The sequence below is a fragment of the Bicyclus anynana genome, chromosome 9 (assembly GCF_947172395.1).
Source record: "Bicyclus anynana chromosome 9, ilBicAnyn1.1, whole genome shotgun sequence".
Classification (NCBI taxonomy): Eukaryota; Metazoa; Arthropoda; class Insecta; order Lepidoptera; family Nymphalidae; genus Bicyclus; species Bicyclus anynana.
The window spans coordinates 9,358,647-9,384,689 of NC_069091.1; the positions used below are offsets into that span (position 1 = coordinate 9,358,647).

Below are 26,043 nucleotides of genomic sequence, written 5' to 3' on the forward strand. Positions count from 1 at the left end.
ATCTGTCAGTGTCAACCAGCAAAAACAACAAAACAAGTGATTCTTCAAGATTTTCTTGTTTTCAACTTCAATTTGGTGTTTGTAAACTTTGTGAAATTTATCCAAGGTGAAATATTGTGTGATATAACGTGAACTTGTAGTGTGTTTGCTGATCACAGATAAACATATTGACTGATATTTTTATTTGTCATGATAGAAATCTTGGGAGCCGAACATTTTGGACTTTAACCCTTATTTTAACCCTAATATTTGAATCAAAGCAGTAAAATGTCACAGCCACATAGAAAAGCTGTCTTAAACTTATATAAAACGGTTTGTACCATTATACATATTGTAAATAACGATTACTAGAACTTGTAACTTTCGAATGAGAATCTTACATATTTTCCGTTTGTATTTCAGCTTTTATTTCTGGGAAGAGACTGGCCCCAAGGATACGATCTCTTCAGGAAGCGTTTAAACAAAGTATTCCTAAGAAACAGTGAAGAATCTGACCCAGACAAGATTGCGATGATGATAAAACACGGACAATTTGTTACCAAGGAGATTGAAGCACTTTATAAACTGAAAAAGTACAGAGCAATGAAACGCAGATACTACGACGATAACTAAGATAACAGCAGTGTGATAAATGGTATGTTGCAAACTTGGTTACTTAATTTTTTTAAAGAATTTGATACAAATACAAATGAAATTTTTATAACAGAAGTCATAACATTGAAAGTGGAAGTAAAATAGGCTTATTTTGCCAATACCACTTTTCAGCACAGAAAAGTATGACTAAAAATCAAGTCAATTTATTAAAAAAAAAATGTTGAACAACTTTTTAAAATCTTTGGTCAGAAAAAGCATCATATAATCAAGAAAAACACATTAACAAGTTATCTACTAAAGAAATTCTTTGCTACTGATATTAGGTTCAAATTGAATGAATATTGCTCATATAATGTCTGTAAATATTTTCAAAAATAATGTAATATATATATATATAGGATAAGAGAATCAAGAGAACAGTTACATAGCTATTTGTTTAACACAGCAATTTTATATTACCTAAGTATAATGAATTTTAATAGATTTATATGGATAATGTTGTATTAAATAAAACTGTAAAAATCTATGTCATCTTGTATTATATTTGTTACGATTCACATAATACATTATTGTTTTTAAACTAGATTAAATAATAACAGTTTACTAAACGATGTCTATTTTTAAAATAATTTTCAACAAAACTTTATCAGATTAGTTAGGTTTGTTTAACAGGCGAGTGATATGATTATTTTGTTTTATGATCTTTGGTTTATATTATTATGTACATTTACATATAAATATTATGATGGTATTTTCATTTGTTTATATTTAATAAATATTGAAATATATTATTAAAGCAAAATAGCATCATTTAAAACAATACCTAACCTATCCTATAGAATATAATGCATACAAAAAAATCACTCTTAGTTTTCACTTGTAACTAGCTGAGAAGACTCACCTAGAAGAGAATTATATTCATTTGTATTATTTTTTTGTTTTGCCTAGTTGAAAATTACTAGAATAATGTTGCACTCTCAATTTCAAGGTATTGTTTCAGCCCAATTATGTCATTATTATTATATTTAATGGCTTAAATTTTTGTTCAATAACATTATGAATTAATTATTTGAACATATTAGGAAAGAGAAAAGTTTACATGTTTAAAAACGACAGCAAACTGATTAACATTGTCTACTTAAAATTACAAGATACTATTTAATATATATTATTTAAATGTTTTGAATATTCATATTGTCAAAAAGTACCTACTACATTTGCTCGACTGTCAAGCAAGGTCCAATTTTTTACTTGTAAATGATTCCAACAGACTCATGATTAGTGGTATGTAATATATAATTAAATATTCAAAATTTAATAAAATAAATTGCCCCACTTGCTTCTAACCCATACACAGTACTTACTTAATTAGGAGCTTTTCAATAGCCTCAAATAAACCTTTAACTGCAAGGGCCTAAGATATAGCTTGCAGAATTAGTAAGTCAAAATGTCACACCTTGTCTTTCAAAATATCAAAATAATTTTCAAGTCCTGGAAAAAGTGCAAGATGATTATTTCAGTAATTGCAGTAGAAAAGAAAATTATAGAATTTAAAATTAATATTGAAAATAATGGCATAGGCTCTAGCCTGTCATAGGTTTCATTAACCATGAATCTGTAGAATTTTACTTAAAGTACAAACTATAGGTACATAATATTCACATAATTAATTTTATTAGTAAATACAGTATTTGAACCACAAGTCTACATATTTTCGTGATGGTGCACTTTTATACTCTTGAAGCCTGCCTTCGTTATATCTAATCCTATATGTGATTGTGAAATTTAACATGTGATTACATTATATACACAGTAACATACACTTTTGAGATCAACAACAGTCAAGCATTAGCTAAGTACGTATAGTATAATATATTTCTCACACCAAAATTATAAGGATTATTTGCTTATTACTAACCTCATTGAAGACAAGTAATCAAGATTAGAGTTGTGCCAAATAATTTAATTCCCTTTCTGCAGATACTCTTAAAGGCTTTCCATGTATATTCTTTCTCTAATAATTATAAATTAAAATATTTAATTCAATTGTGGAGATTTCAATAACAACAAAATCAGGAAAAATATAATTGCATTTGAATGTCTATTATCCATATCTACATTTTTGACATCATGCACAGCTCTAGTCTAGACTAATTATGTGTAATATAAAGTTAATGACTTTTGTGAGATTTAATGAATTTTATTTAGTAAATTGAGGGAAAAATATAATTCATATTTATATAATGTCAAAAGTTGGGCTAAAAGTTCAGATGAAATCCCTATAAGGTTACTGAAATTTGTTGGAGCAAACCTAGCAACAGGATAATACAAATTCTATGAATATTGTGTAATATAATTTATTATTTACTATCATGTAGGTATATTACAATATTTTTTTCTGTAATACATAGGTATTTGTCTACACCTAAGTTAAACATTTAAATGAGGAAATTAAGTAGCTAAATGCTCATCACACATACAAACAAAAGTTGCAAATGTCTTAAAGCAATATAATAACAAAATTAAGTATCTGTGGCAACACTTGTTAATTGCTTTTTTTGTATTTTTCAAAGCAAATTTAAAAGTGTGTTTTTTACATTTGGATCTCTAAGTCGGTGGTCATAAAGAGCAAATTTATGAATGTCATGTTTTAAAATAAACTGGGTAGAGGCATCACCTCAATAGGCCAATTTTTCCTCCAAAGAAGGTAAGTGTCTAAATAACCCCCTAGATTCTGTTAAAACAAACATGAAGCTTTATATCTACATCATACCTACAGAACTGTCCTTCTTTAGAGGAATCTAATATAATAATATAAGTACTTAAAATTTTAATAACACTTATTTGGTATTAAAATAGAATGTAATAATTTTAACAGGATACAACTTATTTACATAGCTCCGATACAATAATAATAGTAGAGATTTAAATATCTAGTTACTTAATGTACTTCTTGTACCTTAGGTAACCTATTGTAAAAATTTATTTCATGAAACATAATTACTGTATAAAATTTTAGATGGTCTAAATGAATGGCTTATCTTCTAAAAATAAGTATTTTGTACACATAGCCCAATATATTGATGAATGAATGGACGAATTAAATAATATTTATAGAAAAAATGGTTCGCTTAAAATTTAGAAAGAAAAAAAAAACAGATATTCAATTATAAGTTAATGATAAAGAATTTATCAGTTTACAAATAACAATAATAGATATCTTTGCATGAAATAATGATTTTATATAACCCATGGATGAATGGAAAAAAAATGTCAAAGAAACTTTCAAATGTTAGTTAAATAATAATTGTAAATCTAAGTCTTCAGTTTCAATGCTTGAAAGTTATCTGAAGTGGATTGTTGAATAAGGCGATTTCCTCTTCTTTGCCGATCCACCATTGCTTGATGTCTTTCTGCAAATAAATTAAAAAGCAAGTATTTAAAACATATAATTTTTATAAAAGCTGATGTGATCAGCGATTCGTTAGTTAGGTAGATAAATACTATATTTGTGCGTTAAATCCGAATCCGTTAGGTCCAACATTACTTAAATGAAAAATGTATTGCACCAAAAATAAAAATGAAGAAATTATAAGCACAAAATAAACTTTAATATTAATACACAATTGGCGGCCTTATCGCTAATGAGCGATCTCTTCCAGACAACCAATCATCATGTATATTTTATTAAATCTAAGTTGAAGTGACTATTGTAGATTTTCATGAAAATTGGCCTCATGAGATCTCCTTAGATGTTGCTTCTAACTTATGACCAATTTTCACTGTAATATCCGGACCGAGCTTGTATTATTATAGTTAGTTTGTAGAAACTGGTTTTCTCCTTTGCAGGTGAGAAATAAAACCGAAAATTCCCTAATGTTCACCTAAAAACAATTACTAGACATATCTTGCTCAGTGGCTCAGTATCGTGATGTTTGGAAGTCCCTACAAAAGGCCTATGTCCTGCAGTGGACGTCCATCGGCTGATATGATGATGATGATGATGAAGACATATCTTTCTATTTGTTTATTACTGTCTCAGCTACTATTTATCGAAATATATATTTTTACCTTTCTTTTCTTGCTTAATCTTTCTTTTCTCCATCTTCGGGATCTTTGAGTGTGTGCCACTGCGCGATCGGGCGTCGCGGGCTAGCCAGCATGTCCGACCAGTGACGTAGTTCCGTTCCTGACGCGTTGTAGCCCAGAACCACTTTCCCGATTGGCTCCGAAGTGCCGATGCGATCGTAATCCACCACTGTTACCACTAGATTCACCTTCTGTTGTGCAGTTTGTAATAAAGTATTAAAATATGAGGCAACACTGTTATCAAAATCAATTAAAATTCTACTGTGATTAAGAATGCTTCTATTTTCTCTAACGGATGTCTCGTAGGTTAGGTTATGTCCTCTTTAATGTCTATTCTACATGATTTGTGCTTTAATATTCTTATGAAAGTGGTTTAAATGAGACTCTAATTTTACAACATTAAAATTCAATTTAATTTTGAAATGCTGGTGTTTATTTTTATTGTGATCTTAGCACTTATGCATATTTTCGTTTTATATGACGATTATCTATGCAAATCAAGGTCCAAATTTATAAAATGTGATTCCATAGCTGTTCTTTTACACTATCTAATATAAAGTTTTATCGCTATATTTACATAAATAATTAGGCAACTAACTACTACGTAATTTATTTCTAGTGAATGATGATGATGCTCTTACCTTTAGTGTAGAATATCAGTGTCTAAGCAGTAAGGTAGTTGCGAGGTACAGGGTAAAACTAAAGCGTGACATGTATGATAGCAAGAAAAAAAGATCCACAAGAAGAACAAGAGACTGGATTCCTGAACACCATATAGATGGGTAATTACAATTTGAAGTCACCAAATTGTAATGCAGTTACGAGGGGAGATTTCAAACACCACTGTAATTTTATGGAGCATTTGTGGATGTTATATTATCAAAGCAATATTGTTAAATATGCCCTGGAAATAATAATCTTTAATCGAGACAAATAAATTGTTACAACAAAAGATCAACTTTTCCAACGGTGCATTATTAAAAGCTCATTTTGATGAATATAACAATAGGAATATAGGTGAAAGTATCGGACAAGAGACAGGCAAAAGAAGAAAGTGAAAAATTAGGGGCATCGCCAATCAGTATACTAAAAATCTAAGGAGTTGTTAGAATATACTACAGTAAAAGGAAACTTTTGCTTGGAAATGGACTGGAATGGATGTAAGTGGTGTGTACAACCATATTCACAACAATTATAGCACAACATCGATTTCACATTGCTAGGACAAATTTGAATGTCGAAAACATTTTTCGTTGAATCTCTATAATATTAAAATTATGTATACTGTTTTCGTCACTCTTTCCAATGTCCATACAATGTTTGACAACATTGAATTTTGATGCAATCTCGGCTCGCACCTGTATTTGTTCGAATGGTACTTCAAAAGTAAATGACTCGTTGTAATATGGATTCAGTGTGCATTTCTTGATGCTCGTTTTCTTCTTCTTGAGACGTTTTCCATTTTGCATGAGTGCGATCTTTACGTACGGATCTGTTGCCGGGCGCCGACGAAACAGGATATGAAAAAATGAAAAGTAAAATATTAGTCTTTATTAAAAGGGTACCAGTGCAGGTTGATAAAACGTTATTTTACAAGTTAATTGCTTCGCAAACGAACTAATGATAATAAATTATTATGCATCATCACGTAATAGACAAGGTTCAGACGGTTAATAAAGATCGCGACATTTGTGATATCGCCAATATGGTTAATTGTGTTTGCTCTTTGCCCGAATTCTAGCTGTGATATAGAAATAAGAGATCACAATTAATCAAGTAAATCTGAATTGGCTATAATTTTGGAGAAGATAACATAAAACTCACGTACGTATATTACAATTTATTAACCGTTTGACCAATGTTCTAATTAAAAAAAAAAAAGCAAAGTGAAATGAAGTAACATGTTTCATTTAGTATTTTTGTATGTACCTAAGTATGTGTAATATAGTAAATGTATTATGCAGTGCAAATAAAATGGTCTGCAAGCTTTTTTAAATCACATACAGGAATAGATAGCCTTTAAACGTGATGTTACTAAGTGCATTTTATTGTAGTAAATATGAGGTATGATGTATGTTTGAGTAATTCTTTTTGTAACGATTTATTCAGTCCAAAATTTGTCAGTGAAAAACTAAACATATGCTTATCTATTGTAATAACACAATGATGTATTTGCATCATTGATGAAAATTACATTAAACTAAATCGTCATGCAAGTTATTTGCAAAAAAACATTCCGAGCATACATAGCATATTAAATAGGTACAAAATAAGTCAGATAAGTCTTTTTTACCCTAAATCTTCCTGAAAGTAGACAGTAGTGTTAGACGTGTTTCTTGAATACAATAATAAGAGTCGATCAAGTAACAAAGTAAAAGTAAAATTGAATATCACCTGACAAGCCACCGACGTCCATTTTCTTCAGATTCTTTGCCTCCAAAATAACGACGGTCAATTTTCCAGCAGTTGGTACATAACGCAAGGAGAAACATATGTCTCCAAGCTTGTTATCCTGAAAATTTTCACAAAATTCGGTATATTAATTGGGCAGTGTTCTTGATGAAATAACGAATATCAGATATTTAACTCTTTCTAACTTTTGGAAAGTTTAGTTCTATTTATTTTCGTAAAATATTATTGTTGTGATGTCCCGAGTTCTTGAAAGAAAGTAGTTCAATTGTTTTGTGTTGAATTCTAGGGATAGTGAATAGTATGGAATATAAAAGAGGAAACCTTGTGTGGGGAACATAGTATTTTAGACAGGTCTGATAAGCTGTTTAAAAATATACAAATAATAAACGGGCTTACAAATATCGCGGCTTAGGGCGGATAAGGGTAAGAACTTCTTAAGGAAAAAAAAATATAAATATAACAAACAATAGCTCCGTGTAGTTACCTAGAAGCGTATTATGGTTATTAAAATATCGACACAGCTGACCAGTCAGTCATTATTATATCTTACATTATAAATTAAATAACAACTGCTCTAAACACAAAATACATATAAATACTCACTAATATTTAAAATCAAATCTTAAATAAGTTTTATGAAAAGTCAAAACGATTGATTAAATAACCACGATCTAACATAATCGTAAGTAATTAATTTGTAATGTTTGTATAAAAAATGCGTGTGTACAACTGATTTGTACTAAAGTACTGATCAGCTTTGCCGAGTGTGCTTAGGATGCCACAGCACAGAGACTTAAGAAAGGTAGCCTCAAACAGAATAGAGTTTGCAACTAGGTAGGTCTTTAACAACCATTTTCATTGCGTTACATATAACGTTTTAGCACATAGATGACATTTCATCTAAGACATTGAACACGTTACAAACATTTTAAACAAAAGTCTATAGGTTGGGGAAAACAAAAAATAATAATGTCCACATCAAACCTACATTTATAAAGCGTTTATCCGTTGAAATATATATGTTTTATAGTATTAGGTAAATTATTACGATCTGTTGCCGAAATGATGCCAATTTCTTATTTTGTAACACCCAGCTCAGATCATCAAAGCAATACCTATGCTCACCTTGTTGAAGAACCTAGAAACTTGAAGTTGATATAAAAATGAGACGACTGACGATCCTAGAGTTATTGATACTTATATTCGCCTAGCACAACCTGGAGATAGACTAACCATTTAAGAAACAGATCGCAATTATCTAAAGTTTGAACATTTAGATAATTCACACATATACATACTATTTACATAAAACAACTAAACAATTAAAATCCAAAAAGAAATGCTGCGTATATTTGGTTAAGATGTAAAATATAACACAATGTTTTGATTAGGATTCGTAAGTGTTAAAATACTCGCATTTCTTTTGATGGATGATTTTATAGATGCAATACAATACATACATTCCGAGGATTACATGTTACATATAGGATAGAGGTAACATCGCACTATAACACAAGGATATTCTAGAGGTGACCTCACTGTGGATGAAATGCAAAGCTTGCTGTTAGGGGTGATGACTGATAGATAAACTATGCTTATTATTTATTTGCTATCACTTTTTATAAACTTCTTTTTTAAATGTTGAGTGGAGTTCAAAATACTCTTAATTTATTAATTTCGGAACTGCAACATAGTTTACCTAAGTATAAATAATAAATAACACTATGTTATTTGTTTTCATAGTGTGGTTTATCATTTGGTCACCATAGAACGTTTACATAAAGTATAAGCACAGGAAAAGTGTATATTTTGATAGCGAAGTTTGCATAGAGAGAGACTGTGACAGCTCTTCTTTCGTCGGTCAGAGGGTGATCTGTAACATATTTGGGTAACATATGGTTATTATACTGTAATATTTAATTTTAATTGCTTTTAATCCCACAAAAGATAATGAGACCACTTATGATTTGTAATGGATTAAAAAAAAATAGCAAACTTTTAGATTTTGATAATAAAATTAAAAAGGTTGTGTACTGCTTACACAAGATTATGAAGCCGCAGATTGCAAAAGCCACATTTATTGATGATCCACAATTGTAAGATAGTCAGTCACTAGCTACTGCAGTTATAAGTAATAATTGCATTTAGGTAATATTATTGACATGGAACACATTATATTGTCCTGAATTGTCGTTTTGCTGAAACATTAAATCACAAGAAAATACTGTGGTCGAGAAGTTCTACAAAACAGCAATACAGGATATAGATAAAGCACAGTTAATAGTGAACATGCATCATTCCCCAGCCGCTATACAAATTATATTGTAAGTGTCGGATGGATCAACAAAAATATAAAAAACAAAAATAAATATGGTATGATAGGTGATATCGGGTAACGGGTGAATATTTTCTTATGGTTATCAGTAATTAATTACATCACATGGATTCTTCACTCGTGTGCCTAATTAATATTTTATACTGTCCCAATGTTTCATTGTTTCTTTCTCGTATTCATTACGAATTTTATACTGCTTTTCGTCAAAAATCCCGGCATATTTATAAACGATAATGAAACGTGTTTATAATATTTTATTATACATCTCAATGTGTCTCAAAATAATACTTACGTGAATGATCATTTCGTTTTTGAAGCGGCATGCAAGATTGTTCAGGACACAATCAAACACAGCCAAGCAGAGCAGAGAAAATATGTAGAAAAAGAGAAAAACCAAGTAAATACATTTTTGCTGTTTAAATTAATTTTCAGAAAAATAAATGACGACTCAATCCATTGCGAGGTACCTTGACTGCTTAGCCGCATGACATTGGGAGTGTTTTCTTTGACAAAGACAATAAATGGTTTCGTTAAGATACACTGTTTGTCAAGGATCCTCTGTATAAAGTGCAGTAGATTTAAAAATTATAGTCCACCCTCTCAATAAAATTAAGGAACACATGATAATTTCTCGTGTTAATAATGTATTGGTTAAGCGAACTTACAATGTTGTTGAAATCTTTAAAAAAGAGAAAATGTAATTTTATTAAAAGGATAGAAGTATAAATAATGCTGTGCTAGTAAATCACACCCATATTCAAAAGATATTATTAAACACATGAAAACAAAAAATAAATCAACTATAATACTTGGGTATGCTTTACCAGTGTAGCCTAAGCTAAGAAAAATAAAAGATAAATATTATAGTTCCGTGGATTGTTATTTGGTTTCCTAAGTAATATCATGTATACCTTCCTTGCTTTGAATACCTTATGCTTTTATGTGCATTCGTGAGAACGTTTGTATACCATACATGTACCTAGATGGTGTGTGTTAACCGAAATGGATTGTTGATGTGACCTGGGTGTATCGTTAATTTCCTTGTCATTAACTTCACCAATCATGATTTTCGCAACATACCTAAAGTCTTTTAAATTGGACTGACGCCATGGAATTAAACGCTTGCTCATATAAACAACAATTACAATACCTTCTGAATGTATAAAACCTTAAAAAGAAAGAAACTCTAACCACGCCAAATGATGTATGTCTATATCGTGCTGAAAAGTAAACTTTTTCAGATTAATTGATAAGTCTCCACAGTGTAACAATGTAAAGAATAATTGAATATTTACCTATAGGAAATCTTACTAGTTGTGTGTCATTACGACATCTTATAGGATATATACCTACTATGCACTTAATTTGGTCATAAGTACACTGTAATTTATATTTCTTTAATCGCACCTGGCCTCCCTCGCCTTCAACACTTTGGAGTTCACGCCATTCTTCAATCGTTTGTGCCAGATCAACTTGGCACAGGGGCACCTTCACTTCGCCGATCTGATCGTGTTTGGAGAATCGGTCAAAGTCGAATATCGCAAACACTAGAGTTTTGTTCATCGCATCTGCGTATGGTACGTTCTGCACAAAAAATAGGAAATGCTCGTTTAGAAGCGTTATTAGCGATAAATAGTTTGTTGATGTTATTTATTTAAATGCTTTAATTGAAAAATTTTAAACAGAGCAAACTTGCCTTAAATACAAAAGTTTCGTTGAAAACAGGGCTCAGAGTTTTTCGGTGTACTTTGGTTTCAAACTTCTTCTTCTTATCCGGCAGTAGGTACACTTTTACATAAGGATCTGACGTTCCACCCATGTCCAAAGCCGGGAGGTCTTCAGCTTGGATGACAGTTACTGACAGACTGTTGCTATTAAAGTCATATTCCAGCTGTAAATCGATGCATGTAAAGTTAGTTAAAATGTGAACTATTATTAAACAGTAACGAGTGAAATGGTATTGAAGTGAATTTACCATCGATGATTCAAATTAAAGCACTAGAAAGTGAAAAATTAAAGTAAACATGATAAACATGTTACGATTTTTAACAAAACTGAGAAAGTATTGGAAAACAAGTAGAAATATGAATATCATGGACCAATGAATTTAGTTGGACACTTTTAAATCAGTATTCAATTCGTTTCCTGGTCTTCATTAGTAGATAGCTGCACGATTCCCGTAACCAACCTTGTACTGGACCTTTCCTAGCTTCTGTTCCTCTTTCTTGTCTTCTCCGTCGTCTGGTTCCTCAGCATTCTCCGTGAGCTCCTCCATATCCGGCTGAACCTACATGCACGTCCCGCGGCAAATTTCACATGAATATAGGATATCTTATCAATTAAAGAGTATGTTATATGAATACTGAATTTATAAATTGTTAAGAGCTGAAAGCAAGGTTTTCGGTGGCTCATTATGAAAACTCTTTTATTTAACTTTATAAAAACATTCATGGACCGTGCGTTGCCTGTCTTGACTAATGGTCTTGAAACATTACCTTTTCTTTGTATGCTGAGCCTAAAAGCTGGACGGACTTGAAGTCGACCCCTTTCATCCCCTTTTTGCCATCCTTGGAACGTCTCTTGCGGAAACATCGCCGAATGCAACAGAAGCAAATCCCCAACACAACAACAGCTACCCCTGTATGAAACGAAATTCAGCAATCATACAGAAGATTTACAAGACTACTGTTAGAAATGTTGTGTTGTAAGGATCAAAAAGTTGAGCAGAAAAAGGGAACAGATTTTGCAAACAAAATTTTATTGAGATAGATGTGTGGTATGACTCTGATGGTTAAAATAAGAAATAGCTATTTATAGGGGAAGTCTAAAAGTGGCGCCAGTGACAGAATAGTTGATGATTAATGTTAGCTTGGTATGTACAATGTACATATGGACACAGAATGTGTGATGTACTAAGATGAAAGTCATATTACCAGAAGAGCAATGAAATTGCAAGTGGAAGGACACAAGAGGAGAAGAAGGCCAAAAAATAAATGGTTGGAGATTGATAAAAAAAAGATTTGTATATAAAAGTAGATGATAAATTTACAAATAATAGAAGTAAATGGGTTGGTTGGGATGGGAAAAAAAAGAGTTTAATACATTTTGCCGCTCTTACTTAGTGGGATAAGGAAAAGGAAATGTCGTGAAAGTATAGCATTGTGTAACGCATTTATTTTTATTTTTTTTGCATTTATATTTAAGAGATCACTTACCCACAAGAATGGCGACTAATTGCCACGTTTCCATATTCATCTTGTGAGCAATTTCAGCCGTCTTCTCTGCTATCGATTCTTGTGTGGTAGTTGTTGTGGGCGGGCCCTCTGTAGCATTTGGGCTCACGGACACTCCTGCCAATTAAATAGGTATCAATATACATACCTTCTTCAATTTTACCTACTTCAATTACTACCTACTTCAATTTTAATTTAATGCGTAAAGTACAACTTAACTCAATTATCAATCATGAATCAATGTCAGCCTATTTTATATAGGTCCTCTATAAGTCTATAGGGTCAAGTCTTCTTTCTTATAGGAGAACCACAAAGCTTCGAGCTTCATAATCCCTTTATGAAGCTCGAAGCTTTGTGGTCTAAGCCCTGTATCCCATAGCCTTGAAGAAGGTAAGCCTGGGCTGTTAAAATGGGTTGACAATGATGATGACTAAATAATACTACTTCAGTTGAGCGGTTGGTAGTGCAGGGCCAAATCGAATGCAAAATATCCAGGGGCCGATCTCCAACTCGCTGGACGGATTTAGTCGAGGCTGCTGCACAATCATCCATGCAGCCAATCGCCAAAAGTGGAGGTCCATTGCACAGAAGGCGTCGTTCATCGCTGCAACCATGAACACTCTGCCAAGAGTGAATTAAGAAGAGAAAGAATACTAAGTACGATGTAGTTACCTGGTGTCGGGGTGGTCATGTTTGAGACGGTAGCGTTGGCGGCGGTGGGCGTCTTCTCGGTGAGCTCTTCGGCCTCGCGGCGCCAGCGCTGGTGCGCCGACAGTGGGGGCGACATCTTGGCTGCGGGAAAAATACTTATTTCAGTAGAGGATCTCAATATAAAACTACTTTCACCGAACTGGTTATTGGATGAAGAGTTTTTGAAATCAAATTAAATATCTCAATATTGCCAATGGGTAGACTAAAGAATTCAAGTCCAGAATATGATTAATTGACAATTCATTATTTTTTTTTACTTCCTACCTATTGCAATGATTTGGTTAGTAGACAAATTCTGTACCGATCAAGCGAGCGAGAGAATGAGGCTTGTAGAATATGCAAACGTTAGGTTGACTATTTTTTCCCCTCCCTGTTACATACAACTGTTGGGTAGGCACGTTTAAATAGATAAATCGATACTAGTGATACCACTGGTCTGGTAAATGTTTTAAGGTTAAATTAAAATAAAGATTATTTCATTACGAACACGGTGTTGTAGGATTGTCTGTGAAATATCAGCCCTGGATTCCGGATATCATCTTAATCATATTGGCTGGACTGGACTGAAATTGTTAGTCAATCCATCTGCAATACTTATATTTATTGACATATTTAATTTGATATAAAAAAAATTTCATCCAATAATAATCTACTCGGTGAAGGTCATACGTCATACATAATGACAGATCGACCATTTGGTAAATCTTATATAGGTAGGTACATAAAATTCTCGTGTGTTTTTTTTGCCATACTCCTCTGAAACGGCTTGACCGACTTTGATGGAACTTTTATATGTGTGTAACTTATATGATTTAAAAAAAAAAAAACAAGTAGGTAGGTATATGTAGGTACCTATATCTATCTATATAGGAAATAATTAACTAACTTCGACAAAAATAGCACTCGGTTTTCTGAGGTAGTTGGTAAGTTTATAGGTTTCTTTGGTACAGCCGTTTCAGTCACTAAAATAAAATAAATAAATTTTTGAAATTTTCGTTTTTGTGATTTCAAAAAATGTAAATAAGTACCAACTGATCCGAATCTGATCAAAAGATTTATGAAATTTATGTTTGTTGATGGAAATACGTAAGTATTATTAAGAAAATGAGCTTAATTTCTCCAAAAAATTACATGCACCCACAGTTTGGCAAGAGAGTATTTTAAGGTAACTGATTAAGACCAATTAAATTAGAACACAAAATTAAAAATTTGGAAAAAAAACTAATGTTAAAATTTAATTGAGAAAGGAAAATTACATTCGGCTGTGGCTAGTTACCACCCTATCGACAAAGGCGTACCGCCAAGCGATTTAGCGTTCCGGTACGATGTCGTGTAGAAACCGAAAGAGGTGTGGATTTTCATCATACTCCTAACAACATTTGTAGTCAAGGGTTAACTTGATTTGGTTAAAAAAAAAACATACGCGTTAAATTGAGAACCTCCTCTTTTTTTTTGAAGTCGGTTAATAAAAAGAAAGTCCCAAAATTCTAAATTAAGAAGAATAAGTTAAATAATATTCAATTAAGAAGTTATAATTAGCTAAGTATCAAAAGAGCTGCGGAGTGGGAATTGTTGAAAACCACAGCGCAAAACCGCAATTCCAAGTAGATATGAAGTTAAAGACGGAGGTGTCTTTAATTAACAACTAGCGGACGCCCGCGACTTCGTTCGCTCTTAGACCTCCTTAATCCAGCCCTCTTGCAAAATCCGTTCTTAGCGGTCATATACCAACTGTTAACTACTTCCCTGCCTAATTTAAATTAAATCTTTGCACATCAAGTGGTTTTCGAGAATTCGTGATGTATTCATTATATATTAAGATTAATAAATGTACAAAATATAAAATACTCGTACGATATCAAAATTTGATTTAGGTATTTTCTTAAATAGAAAACAGTTAACCAACACTTATAGTTATTAATCAGTTATGTGCAGGGAGAAAATAGTGTCTAATATTATGCAGATTATGAAATTGATGGTGTTTGACTTTGTTACGATTCATAACAACTTGCAACTTCGTGTAACTTCACCAATTTCTTTACTATGAGGTGCTACCCACTCTGAGAACTTATTTCTCAAAAAAAGCTCAATACCACAGCTCATAAACAAAACGATCAACATTGTCCAAAAAGCTCAGGAAAGATGAGAAGACACACTCTTAAATCTATGGTAGACTACAAGATCAAACAAGAATTGTAACGAGAAAAATTTTGGCACCGCTTTCATATGTAGGTCATAAGTTGAATTATTGTTAAAAGATTTTTTTTTGTTTTTAGTGTTTTCCAGGACAACTGAAACCAGAAAGTAGGTTCATTGGGACTTTTGTATTGACAGTTAACACCACTATTGTACCCAATTATTTATTTCAGTTATTTTGATTTAAAACTAATCTACTGAACCGATTTTCGTGAAAATTTAATGCGAATAAATTGGAATTAAATTTTTGAAAACAGAAAATATCAAAAATTGTTCATAAATATCGAAATTATGAGGTAAAAAATTTAGAAAAATCAACATACGCACCTAGTTAAAAACCTATTTTTTTAAGTCTGTCAATAAAGCAGGACTTACTAATATTAGAACCGTTTGTCGATAGGTCTTTAGGTCCTTATGAAACTCCAAATAAATGAATCTTTATAGACCCTTGTGGACCCCCAAGGGTTCGATACACCGTTTTGGGTAGGTATCACTTGTCTCTATCAATCGATTAAATTTTACGTCACTAGTGTATGAGGTAGATGGCGAAATTAATCTTATAAATTTTTCCTCCGCCCACATTAAATTTAGAACAAACATCAAAAGAAATAAAAGTATTCGACGCTGAACAGTCAACATCTTCCATTTCAGTAAAGGCCCACTCGAGTAACGTACTTACCTCCACTTAGCCCTGGTCTCCTCGGATTGAACAAGCTCACACAAGGAAATGTACTATTCTAAAGCAGTAAGCCATTAAGGCGTTCCTATTTGGAAAAACGAAAAAAATCTGCACAAGTTCGCTACTGACCTTATTTTGCTCCCTAGAGAATTGCTCCCGAGTTGCAATTATCAATTCCTAAATCGGCAGTCACTTAACACGAGTTTGCTTCATTTCTGTCGAATTTAATATTCGAATGGAGGCTTGGCGATGTACTGATGCTTGGATGGCCAAGATGCGCGCGCATACGATCGATTGCCGCTGCGCGCTGGTTCCGTTGTTTCGGTTCTCCGGCAAGACATGACGTTTACGTCACACATTGCGTACATTGACGACTTTGCAAAGACTGGTAAAACATTGAATGGATGACAGGGCGTAATGAAGTCATATATACCGATACAAAGAGTGATCATTTGTATAATGCAGCTGAGCCAAATTCCACGTTTAGGTTGGCCTCTACTTACGCAACATGCGCCCCATTTACTGGTATTACCTAGATTTTGTATAAATACTTGGGTACATAGTCGCTCGAGACTTAGCTTCGTCGCAAATCTTTACCAAAACCCTTTAATTTTTTAATGGTAGGAAGGATTACCAAAAACCTATGTTTTGGTGGAGACAAGATTTAGAACAGCAGAAAAATTTGGCGTCATGTACTTTACCTGAAGAGGCCTGAACTGTTGAAACGTGGTACATTCTAAACCTCATCATTATTAACCCATATTCGACTCATTGCTGGGCTCGAGTCTCCTCTCAGAATGAGAGGGATTAGACCAATATTCCAACACGCTGGCCTATTGCGGATTGACAGACTTCACACAAGCAGTGGAATACGAAAATTCTCTGGTATGCAGGTTTCCTTACGATGTTTTTCCTTCACCGTTTGAGACACGTGATATTTAATTTCTTAAAATACACATAACTGAAAAGTTTGAGGTGCAAGCCCCGGACCAGATTCGAACCCACAGCCTCCGTAATCGTAAAAAAAGGCCAAAGTTAAGTCACATGTGTAACCGAAGCAGTGATGCTGCTTTATGGCAGAAATATTTTAACAGATGAGGCCTGTCTGAGAGCTACTAATTACTCAGCTATAAGTATTACCTTAGAGCCGTGATAGCCCAGTGGATATGACCTCTGCCTCCGATCCCGGAGGGTGTAGGTTCGAACCCGGTCCGAGGCATACACCTCCAACTTTTCAGCTATGTGCATTTTAAGAGATTAAATATCGCGTGCCTCAAACGGTGTATGAAACATGCATACCTGAGAATGTTTCTAATTCTATAGGTGTGTAAAATCTGTCAATCCGCATTGGGCCAGCGTGGTGGACTATTGACCTAACCCCTCTCAGTTTGAGAGGAGACTCGTGCTCAGTAGTGAGACGAATATGGATTGATAATGATGAAGGAATAGCTTAAATACTGGAAGGATACAAAAACTATAAAACCGACCTACCTATAACATTGGCATTAACTGTACCAACTATTACGTAGCACCTATTTTGTGAATATATTATAAAGGGCATGTCTATTGTCTACTTAACATCCTTTGGTATATTCTTAGAAATCTGTGTAGGTGTAAGCTCGAAATATCAAGAGGTAGGAATTTAATTTCAAGACACCTACGCTTTTCCCTGTATAATATCGTATGGGTATATGAATTTTTAAACAATTTCTGTTTCATTACCTAAGTAGATATTAGTACCAGTTTTATTTCAATTATCAAAGCTGAGATAGATAAAGCTCAAGAGATTTCTCTGATGTTGATTTATAATTCTGCGGGATAAAGTTCTTTTATCCTTGCAGCGGCCACGCAAACAAAAGTTTTCTAAAGTGGATTAGATTAAATAATGTTGGAGACACGTTCAAGTAATCTGTTACGTGTGACGAAGATCTTCAATGCAATAAAAAACAAAATAAATCAACAACCATCTGGTAAGAGTGTGTCATTTCAACCCACTCCTAAGAGTCACGAGAATAGTCATAAACTAATCTTGGAGGTGCAAGTGAATCCTTTAAATCAACAAAGGCAATGTGTATGACATGATTATATAACATGGTCTTAGTGCCTGAAGACGTAAGTCTTCGAAGAGTGCGTATTGCGTACGGATCAGAGACCTCGCTAACTGTGGCCCCAAAAGACTCAAAGTCATTCACCAGGCGATGGAGCAAGCTATGCTTGGGGTTTCTCTGCGTGATCGAATCAGAAATGAGGAGAATCAGACGTACCAAACTCACTGATATAGCTCAGCGAGTCGCGAAGTTGAAGTGGCGATGTACAGGCCACATAGTTCGTAGAGCCGATGGATGTTGGGGTCCCAAGGTGCTGGAAAGGCGACCCAGCACCGGAAAGCGCAGTGTTGGTCGACCCCCCACTCAGTGGACCGAGGACATCAGGCGGGTTGCAAGGAGCTGCGGGATGCTAGCGGGTCGAGACCGTTTTGTTTGGAAGTCCATACAGGAGGCATATGTCCAGCAGTGGACGTCCACCGGCTGTTAATGATGATGATCATGATGATAAAATGATCTCAGTCATTAATTTAATTATAAGCTAAGATCGTTGACCATACAGCCTGAGTTTCACGATATTTTTTGAAGACTTATGATCGATTTATTTGTTCGTTTTCTTGTTTGTTAAAAAAAAATTATTTTTCTTCAAGAAACATACTTTTATTAATCCAAATAATTAACCAGATCCTTATTTATACAGCATACTATCGTCTCCATATACTTTTATACGGGGGTATACCTGGGTTGCACATGCTTTACGATTACGATTTTCTATATTGTAGGTTCTATAATAATTATGATTTATGACGCCTCTCTTCTTTCTCCAAACTTAAGAGGATTATGTAAAAAAATTCTTGGCAGTGATCCAACATATTCTTAATAGAGGCGACAATGTTATAAGCCTACTACTGGTCTGGGTTAATGAAATTGTGTAAAAATGCAGTAATTATGACATGTTTTAAGTATTGTCACAGAAAACATTGTACAGTGTACTCGTATATTTTGATCACTAATACATGAAGCAAACATAAGCACCTTATATCATAAGATCTTGAAATACTCTGGGCAAAGCTTAATAAAATTATACCTACTTGACGTAATTTTTAAAAATATTTGTTAAGAACTCTTGCATTACACAGATGCAATGTAAAATTTCATTTCCCACTTTATTTATTAAGGACTATACGTGAAGTGGTAAATATTTTTTTTTGTATTCCCTCATCTCAGTTCAATCATTTACAAAAAGATGTACTTAATCTAATTTTGAATTGTGTCGTATTTTCTATAAATGGATGTCTGTTATTATTTGGAACGTTTTCAACGAAACCCAGCAATCTAATCGATTTGTCGCCCACGTATCCCCCTGCGTACAATTAAATCGAGATTGGAAAATCGAGATTTAGATTAGTAAAATATATTGTAGGTCTTCTCATTTCATATAAATTATATTTTTTCAATAATATTATCGATGCATTCTATAGGTTCCATCGCCCGATGTGTGACTCTGAGTTTATCTATACTAGGAGTATCTCTGCGTGATCTAATCACAAATGAGGAGATCCGCAGAAGAACTAAAGTCACCGACATCGCTCAACGTGTCGCGAAGCTGAAGTGGCAATGGGCGGGGCACATAGTTCGAAGAACCGATGGCCGTTGGGGCCCCAAAATGCTGGAATGGCGACCCCGCACTAGAAAGCGCAATGTTGATCGATCCCCCACCAGGTGGACTGACGACATCAAGCGATTCACAGGTATTCACTGTATGCAGGCGGCTAAGTATCGTGATGTTTGGAAGTCCCAAAAGGCCGATGTCGTGCAATGGACGTCCATCGGCTGACATGATGATGATTCTATACGTAGGTATAATAATACCTATTGATCTAAATATTTATTTTGTTTAATTTTTTCTTGTAGGTTCAACGGTGTAATGTTGGTTCAACGGCATCAATGGATATAGATCGTATACATACCTACCTATTCTATCTAATAGATTTAATAAATATTCTCTATAGGCCCTCCCCTAAATTCTAAAGTCGTTAATTATTCCCTTACTGGAGCAGGAACAAGGTCAGCAGCCCACTTAACCCGGCGTGGAAGTAAATTCTCCATCAAAATTGCCTACTTATCTTTGAAATGACAATCGCTTTAATGGACCAAGAGGCTGCAATAACCAGACATACCCAATTTTAAGTAAGCTGATAATTAGGTTATTAATTAATTAAATATACTAACACTATATACACATCACTAGTAAGCCCCAAAGTAAGAGAATAGCCTGTATTATAGGTAACTACTAAGATAGCGGATTTTATCATAATACATTTAAATACATCAATGATGTATGAATACACCCAGACACTGGAAAACACCCATGCTCATCATACAAGTATTTTCCAGCTTTGGGAAAACACAGCAGTGGATGCAGACAGCAATCACTACACACTGGGACAAGCGGCCGATAAAATTCATTGGTACAAACCCACCTATACTAATAGCATTAACAACTGAGTCTTAGGGCCATAAATCATTTCTCTATATCTATCTCGCTTGCACTTATGGGTCTTATGGAGCCGTCTAGTGAAGGGTGTAACAATGAAAGACATATTATCGATAAGTAAAGTTTATTATCGTATCTTGTTCACAAAATTAAAAAAATTAACAATATTTGATTTAATATAATACATATTTCATATTATATAATTATTAACTAAATAAAATTAATCTTCATCTGAGTCTTCATCATCAGAATCTTCGTCTTCTGCCAAATTTATTATATATTAGTATCCATAGTGCGCAACGAGTAACACATGAATGTATTTATTTAATTGCAGTAAACACATTTATAGCAAAAAAAATACGCAATGCAATTACATTAGAAACCGACCAATCAGAATCGTCCAAATCATTATTGACTCATCATTAGCACGTGCGCAGGTAGCCGTTTATCGATAATTAGGGTGCGCAGGTAGGCGCGCTGCACATTCCTATCTTTTTTGACTTTTATGACCGGACGACTCAGATGATAATGCGCATACTATAATAATCGAGAAAGCTGTAAAGCTTTTGTGTCCACAGCAAACAAAAGACAAGTAGATAAATACCTACCAATCCATTAAAGGTATTCGAAATTTCTTTTTAGGTCGAGATCAAACGACTTTATCAACTTATTTCAACAACGACTTTTTATATGTTAAAAATGAATAAGTGTACCTACTGAAGTAATTAAAGCTTATATGATACTGAAACTTTATCTACTTTAGGGTTGCCAACCGTACTGTAATATATAGTATTTTACTATATTTTGGGTCTGCGTACTATATAAACTGTTGAATATATATAGTACGCAAAAATACTATATTTTTTACATTCATTTTCGACAGACGAAATAAAAAAAACCATGAGGCACTCTTATTTAAAAGAACAAAATCTTGAAAAATATAAAAGATGCTATTTGAAAAAGTATAGTTGTTATAAAAATAAACAGGCAACAAATTATCTTTGTCAATTTTTTGCTTATTCCCTATAAAAATACTTTGTTTTCATTAAATGTACTTAATTTTTCAACTTAAATCTGAATAATACTATATTTTTCTGAAAAAATGTTGGCAATCCTAATCTACTTATGTACGACTAGCAGATCCCCGCGGTTCCACCTGCATAGTTCCAATTCCTCAGGGAATACGGGGTTAAAATATACTGTGTTACTGTTAATGTAACTTAATAATAAAAAAAAATATACGTGAAATGTGCGCGATGCATTATCACATCAAACGAATGGTCTAAGATCTCAACACCAGGTAGGAGTAGATAAAAATTTCATCTCGGAATGAAAGATATTAAGCTGTATATTATCTAGACTTATATTAAAACTATAGCAGGTCCAATTGAAGATAATTTGAAAATTTTTGTTGTAAATTCAATACAGAAACCAAAAATACTTTTTTTTTGTTTTTTGTCTGTCTGTCAGTTTGTCTGACCGTATTGTTGTTGACCGGGAATCACGCTGAAACTACAGAATAAATTCAAATGAAAAATGATTTTTGCCGCGAAAGTAAAATCAGAAAGAGTTGAAATAAGGGTTTAATGTTCGTATGAAAATTTTTCAAGTTACATTTGTAAAAATTGGTAAAAAATCTTTAATCACATTATTTTTAGTATTTTTGTGGAAGAGACGTACTAAAAATAATGTGATTAAAGATTTTTCAAAATTCTACCCAAAAATTGTTGAAAGGGGTTGAAGTTTATTCAATATAAATCGTTTACGGGTTGAAATTTTACATCGAATTTCACGCGGATGAAGTCGAGTTCGTCCGCTAGTCAAATTAAAAATTTGAAAGTGGAAGCCAAATTGAATATTCAAAATGTGCGTCGAACTATCGACTTTGCCGACAAAAGAAATTTTATTTAAATGGACACCAAAATCTATTCATTATTATAGAACTTTGAATACAAGATTTGAGTTTTCATGAGAGATGTAAAAACCGAGGTAATAACGAAAAAAAAAACCATTTTTGTGACCTTTGACCATGAATACTTACAGACACGAGGTTTTATGAAAGTTGTGGGAACAGCCTATTATCTCTCATTCCGACGTTGACCACTTTATTTTGCATAATAATCGCCCGAATTACCGACTAAATTAAATTTATGCACAGAATAAAGAATGATCCAGAATGAGTCTATAGAAAGAAGCAACGTGGTGAATCCGGTGAAACCCATAAAAACCAAACGTCACGTGTCTCCTTGACATCCGCGTATAAACAAACATTTTCATAATTTGTATTTCAAAATTTAACACAAACAACAATTACGTAAATTAATATAATAATCAATAATTACCAATAAAAAATAATCCATCTTACTATCTTTTAAATTTTGTGCATAGTTTTTAAAATATTTAAAAACATAAGACGTCATTTTTCTTGAATAATATTGAAAATTACTGATGCGACGCTTCGTGTCGTACCGACTCGAAAATGTATTTATTAGGTTTTGAATTTTGTATTTGAAACGGCTACGACACCGTCGTGTTCTGTGCTCTTCGTCGCTCCATGCCTATTATTCTTTAATCTATGATTTTATGGAATAATTTAATTTGATCAACACATACGTACTCGTATATAAATGTGTTGTCTTTAAAAATATGATGAAGGCTATATAAAAATATCTACTAGATATATAAATATACTCATTGTTGAACTAAAATTATCATGTATAATAATAGAAGTATTTATGTACGACGTTGTTAGTAGGGGATATATTAATATGTCAAGTATTGAAGAATTCTCCGCTGATCCGGAAAACGGCTTTGTGTTGAAGTAAAAGGTTGCGCAAAGTGGGTGCGCGGTGGAGACGTGTCAGGCATGGCTTCTTTTATACATGAACTAGCCGACGCCCCGCGGTTTCACGTATTTCTCACGTAGTTCCCGTTACCAGGATAAAATATAGCCAATTACACTCGAAAATGGCTTTAAAGGGAACTGAGTTATAAAAGAATTTTTATAACTCAGTTCAGTAAATTCAGAGATCACCGCCTATAATACCACAAACTTTATTTCTTTATAATAAGTACAATTATATTATCTATTCTAATATTATAAAGCTGAAGAATTTGTTTGTTTGTCTACATATAAAACTCAAATGTGACTGATTGCCATAGTGATCTATCAACGCACACCCAAACCACTGGACGGATCGGGCTGAAATCTGGCATGAAGGTAGATGTTATAACGTAGGCATCCGCTAAGAAATAATTTTGATCAATTCTACCCCCAAGGGGATAAAATAGGGGATGAAAGTTTGTATGAAACTTTGTCAATTATGCGGCGATTTGGCTAAAATTTGGAATGAAATAGATTTACTCCGGATTTACACATAGGCTACTTTTAATCCCGAAAAAATCCATGGTTCCCGCGGGAATTGTGAAAAACTTAATTCCACCAATTTTTGTGATTTCGAAGTCGGTTGAAAGTGAATGAAAGCGCTACAGTACGGGCAATTTCGTTATTTTCATTTTAATACAAACCTTCTGAACAGATTTTCATGAAAATTAAATGGGACCAATCTGGAAGTATACTCATTCAAACAAAAAAATAATTTTTAAAATTGTTTGAGAAATTGATACGAAGTTATGAGATAACAAACATTTTAAAAAAAACATACGAATTGAGTACCTAACTCCTTTTTTGAAGTCGTTTTAAATATAATTAATTTAATGCGTCTCTTGTGTTATAATTAATATATACCTAATTACGAGTAATATGTAGTTGTTTATTAGTTATGGAATATATTTCTATAATCACTATACAAATAAGTATGTTAAAAACAAATATTTAGTTTGGATTTGTTTAGGTATTCTGATAAAAAATAAATGCGTTCGACGGAAACAGTAGGTGATAGCGTATGAGATAAAACCTTAAATATTGTTTGGTTTACACAACATGTAACCAACTCGATGTGTAGATCGATTTATTTTCGTGTTAAATCGTTTCTTTGGCCTCTCTAGAAGTGCAGCTTTTATGTTAGAACGAGTATCCAAAGCTGCTCTAATAGGATCTTACCGAATTTGGCTAGGCAGGGAGAACGACGCAGAGAACGGGGAGTGTTGATCGATCGTCAAGGAATTCCTTAACTCTACATCCTGGAGTCACAAGTTCAGGACTCTGCTCGGAGTTTTTCTCTCTACCACGCGATGGACTCGGCATCCGCATGAATCCATGGAATGCTAAGATATTCGTCTCATATTGATACACTTTTTTGTTTATTAAAAATCAGAAAGACACAAAATAATTATTATAATAATTTGAAACGACTAATAACTAAATACTATTATTGCTAGGCATGATAGTAAAGGTACAAACAATTTATCGAAGGGTATTATGTACCTACCAACGTTTGTAAATAAGATTTTCTCTCATATTTTCGTCTAGATTTCGTCTAGACAAAAATATAAAGGTTTCTAATATCTACATTGGTAAACCGTCTATTGACGTTCTTACGGGTTTCCACGTATTGATTTTTCTGTGAATTGCGTACCTACTTATATATCAACATTTGGTTTGCTAATTTATTGTCTTATAATATAATTATTGCACGAATTGTAATAATATGGAATATTTAATGCGTCGCGACTTCATACAACTGCGTTAGGATCGATATTCGTTCGTTCGCGCAATTGCTTTTCGAGCATTTTGTTGAATGTTTTGGTGGGATTTATTGATAAATACAGACTTACCTGTCGTTTTTTCGCTATAGGTGATTGGAGCAGTTGTATAAATATCCCATCATGTAACTACCACTCGATAATAATCCGCGCGACGTTCGCAGCCGTCGGTTTACGCCTCAAACTAACAGTAACGCTAGAGGCGCCGCCTCGCTGTATCTGTTAACTCCTGAACGTTTCAGCGGTTACCATAAACGCAGAGATTATCGACAGCTAACTTATATAACTCAAGTATCTTAAATCTGATTGAATAATTTTTACTCAAAGATTTTTGTTATAAAACTTAGATAGGTTTAAAAAAGAACATCAATATAAAAATGTTATGAGAAGTCATTATTTTTCAATTGAAAAATTGTACCTATTTCTTGATTATCTATGCCTGGCATATCTAAACGCGATATTGGTATGATATTTGTACCACATACCGTCTTATTTTATTTTTTTGTTTTTATAAAAGTTTATATAATTATCATAATATTATTATAATATCAATAATATCGACATAAAGTATAATAGCATTCAGAAGT

General features: G+C 33.2%; 2 protein-coding genes across 7 annotated transcripts; one reads left to right on the forward strand and one right to left on the reverse strand.

The window, feature by feature from the left end:
• The first annotated feature begins 9 nt into the window (after positions 1 to 9).
• Positions 10 to 10,296, forward strand: LOC112050616 (electron transfer flavoprotein regulatory factor 1). Its single transcript, XM_052883384.1, has 2 exons — positions 10 to 312; positions 403 to 10,296. The coding sequence occupies exons 1-2, from the start codon at positions 268 to 270 to the stop codon at positions 610 to 612; spliced, it is 255 nt and encodes an 84-aa protein (XP_052739344.1). The 5' UTR covers positions 10 to 267; the 3' UTR covers positions 613 to 10,296.
• Positions 1,117 to 25,687, reverse strand: LOC112050614 (synaptotagmin 1). 6 transcript variants are annotated; one of them, XM_052883382.1, is made up of 11 exons: positions 25,529 to 25,687; positions 13,336 to 13,455; positions 12,646 to 12,780; positions 11,926 to 12,068; positions 11,619 to 11,711; positions 11,127 to 11,321; positions 10,838 to 11,014; positions 7,078 to 7,186; positions 6,042 to 6,175; positions 4,666 to 4,874; positions 1,117 to 4,007 (listed from the first exon to the last, which is right to left on the reverse strand). In XM_052883382.1, the coding sequence occupies exons 2-10, from the start codon at positions 13,448 to 13,450 to the stop codon at positions 4,680 to 4,682; spliced, it is 1,296 nt and encodes a 431-aa protein (XP_052739342.1). In that variant the 5' UTR covers positions 13,451 to 13,455; positions 25,529 to 25,687; the 3' UTR covers positions 1,117 to 4,007; positions 4,666 to 4,679. The 6 variants fall into 6 exon arrangements, with proteins under 6 accessions (XP_052739342.1, XP_052739340.1, XP_052739341.1 ...); XM_052883380.1 differs by having other exon boundaries at positions 7,078 to 7,195; XM_052883381.1 differs by having other exon boundaries at positions 11,619 to 11,717.
• Positions 25,688 to 26,043: the final 356 nt, after the last annotated feature.

Coding starts and splice junctions, on each gene's coding strand:
- LOC112050614 (XM_024088909.2), bottom strand. CDS start 13,450: ATGTCGCCCCCACTGTCGGCGCACCAGCGCTGGCGCCGCGAGGCCGAA. Junction 11,718..11,925: donor GCTCAGCATACAAAGAAAAG/GTAATGTTTCAA, acceptor ACGTGCATGTAG/GTTCAGCCGGATATGGAGGA. Junction 6,176..7,077: donor GGACGTCGGTGGCTTGTCAG/GTGATATTCAAT, acceptor GCCCGGCAACAG/ATCCGTACGTAAAGATCGCA.
- LOC112050616 (XM_052883384.1), top strand. CDS start 268: ATGTCACAGCCACATAGAAAAGCTGTCTTAAACTTATATAAAACG. Junction 313..402: donor TCTTAAACTTATATAAAACG/GTTTGTACCATT, acceptor TTTGTATTTCAG/CTTTTATTTCTGGGAAGAGA.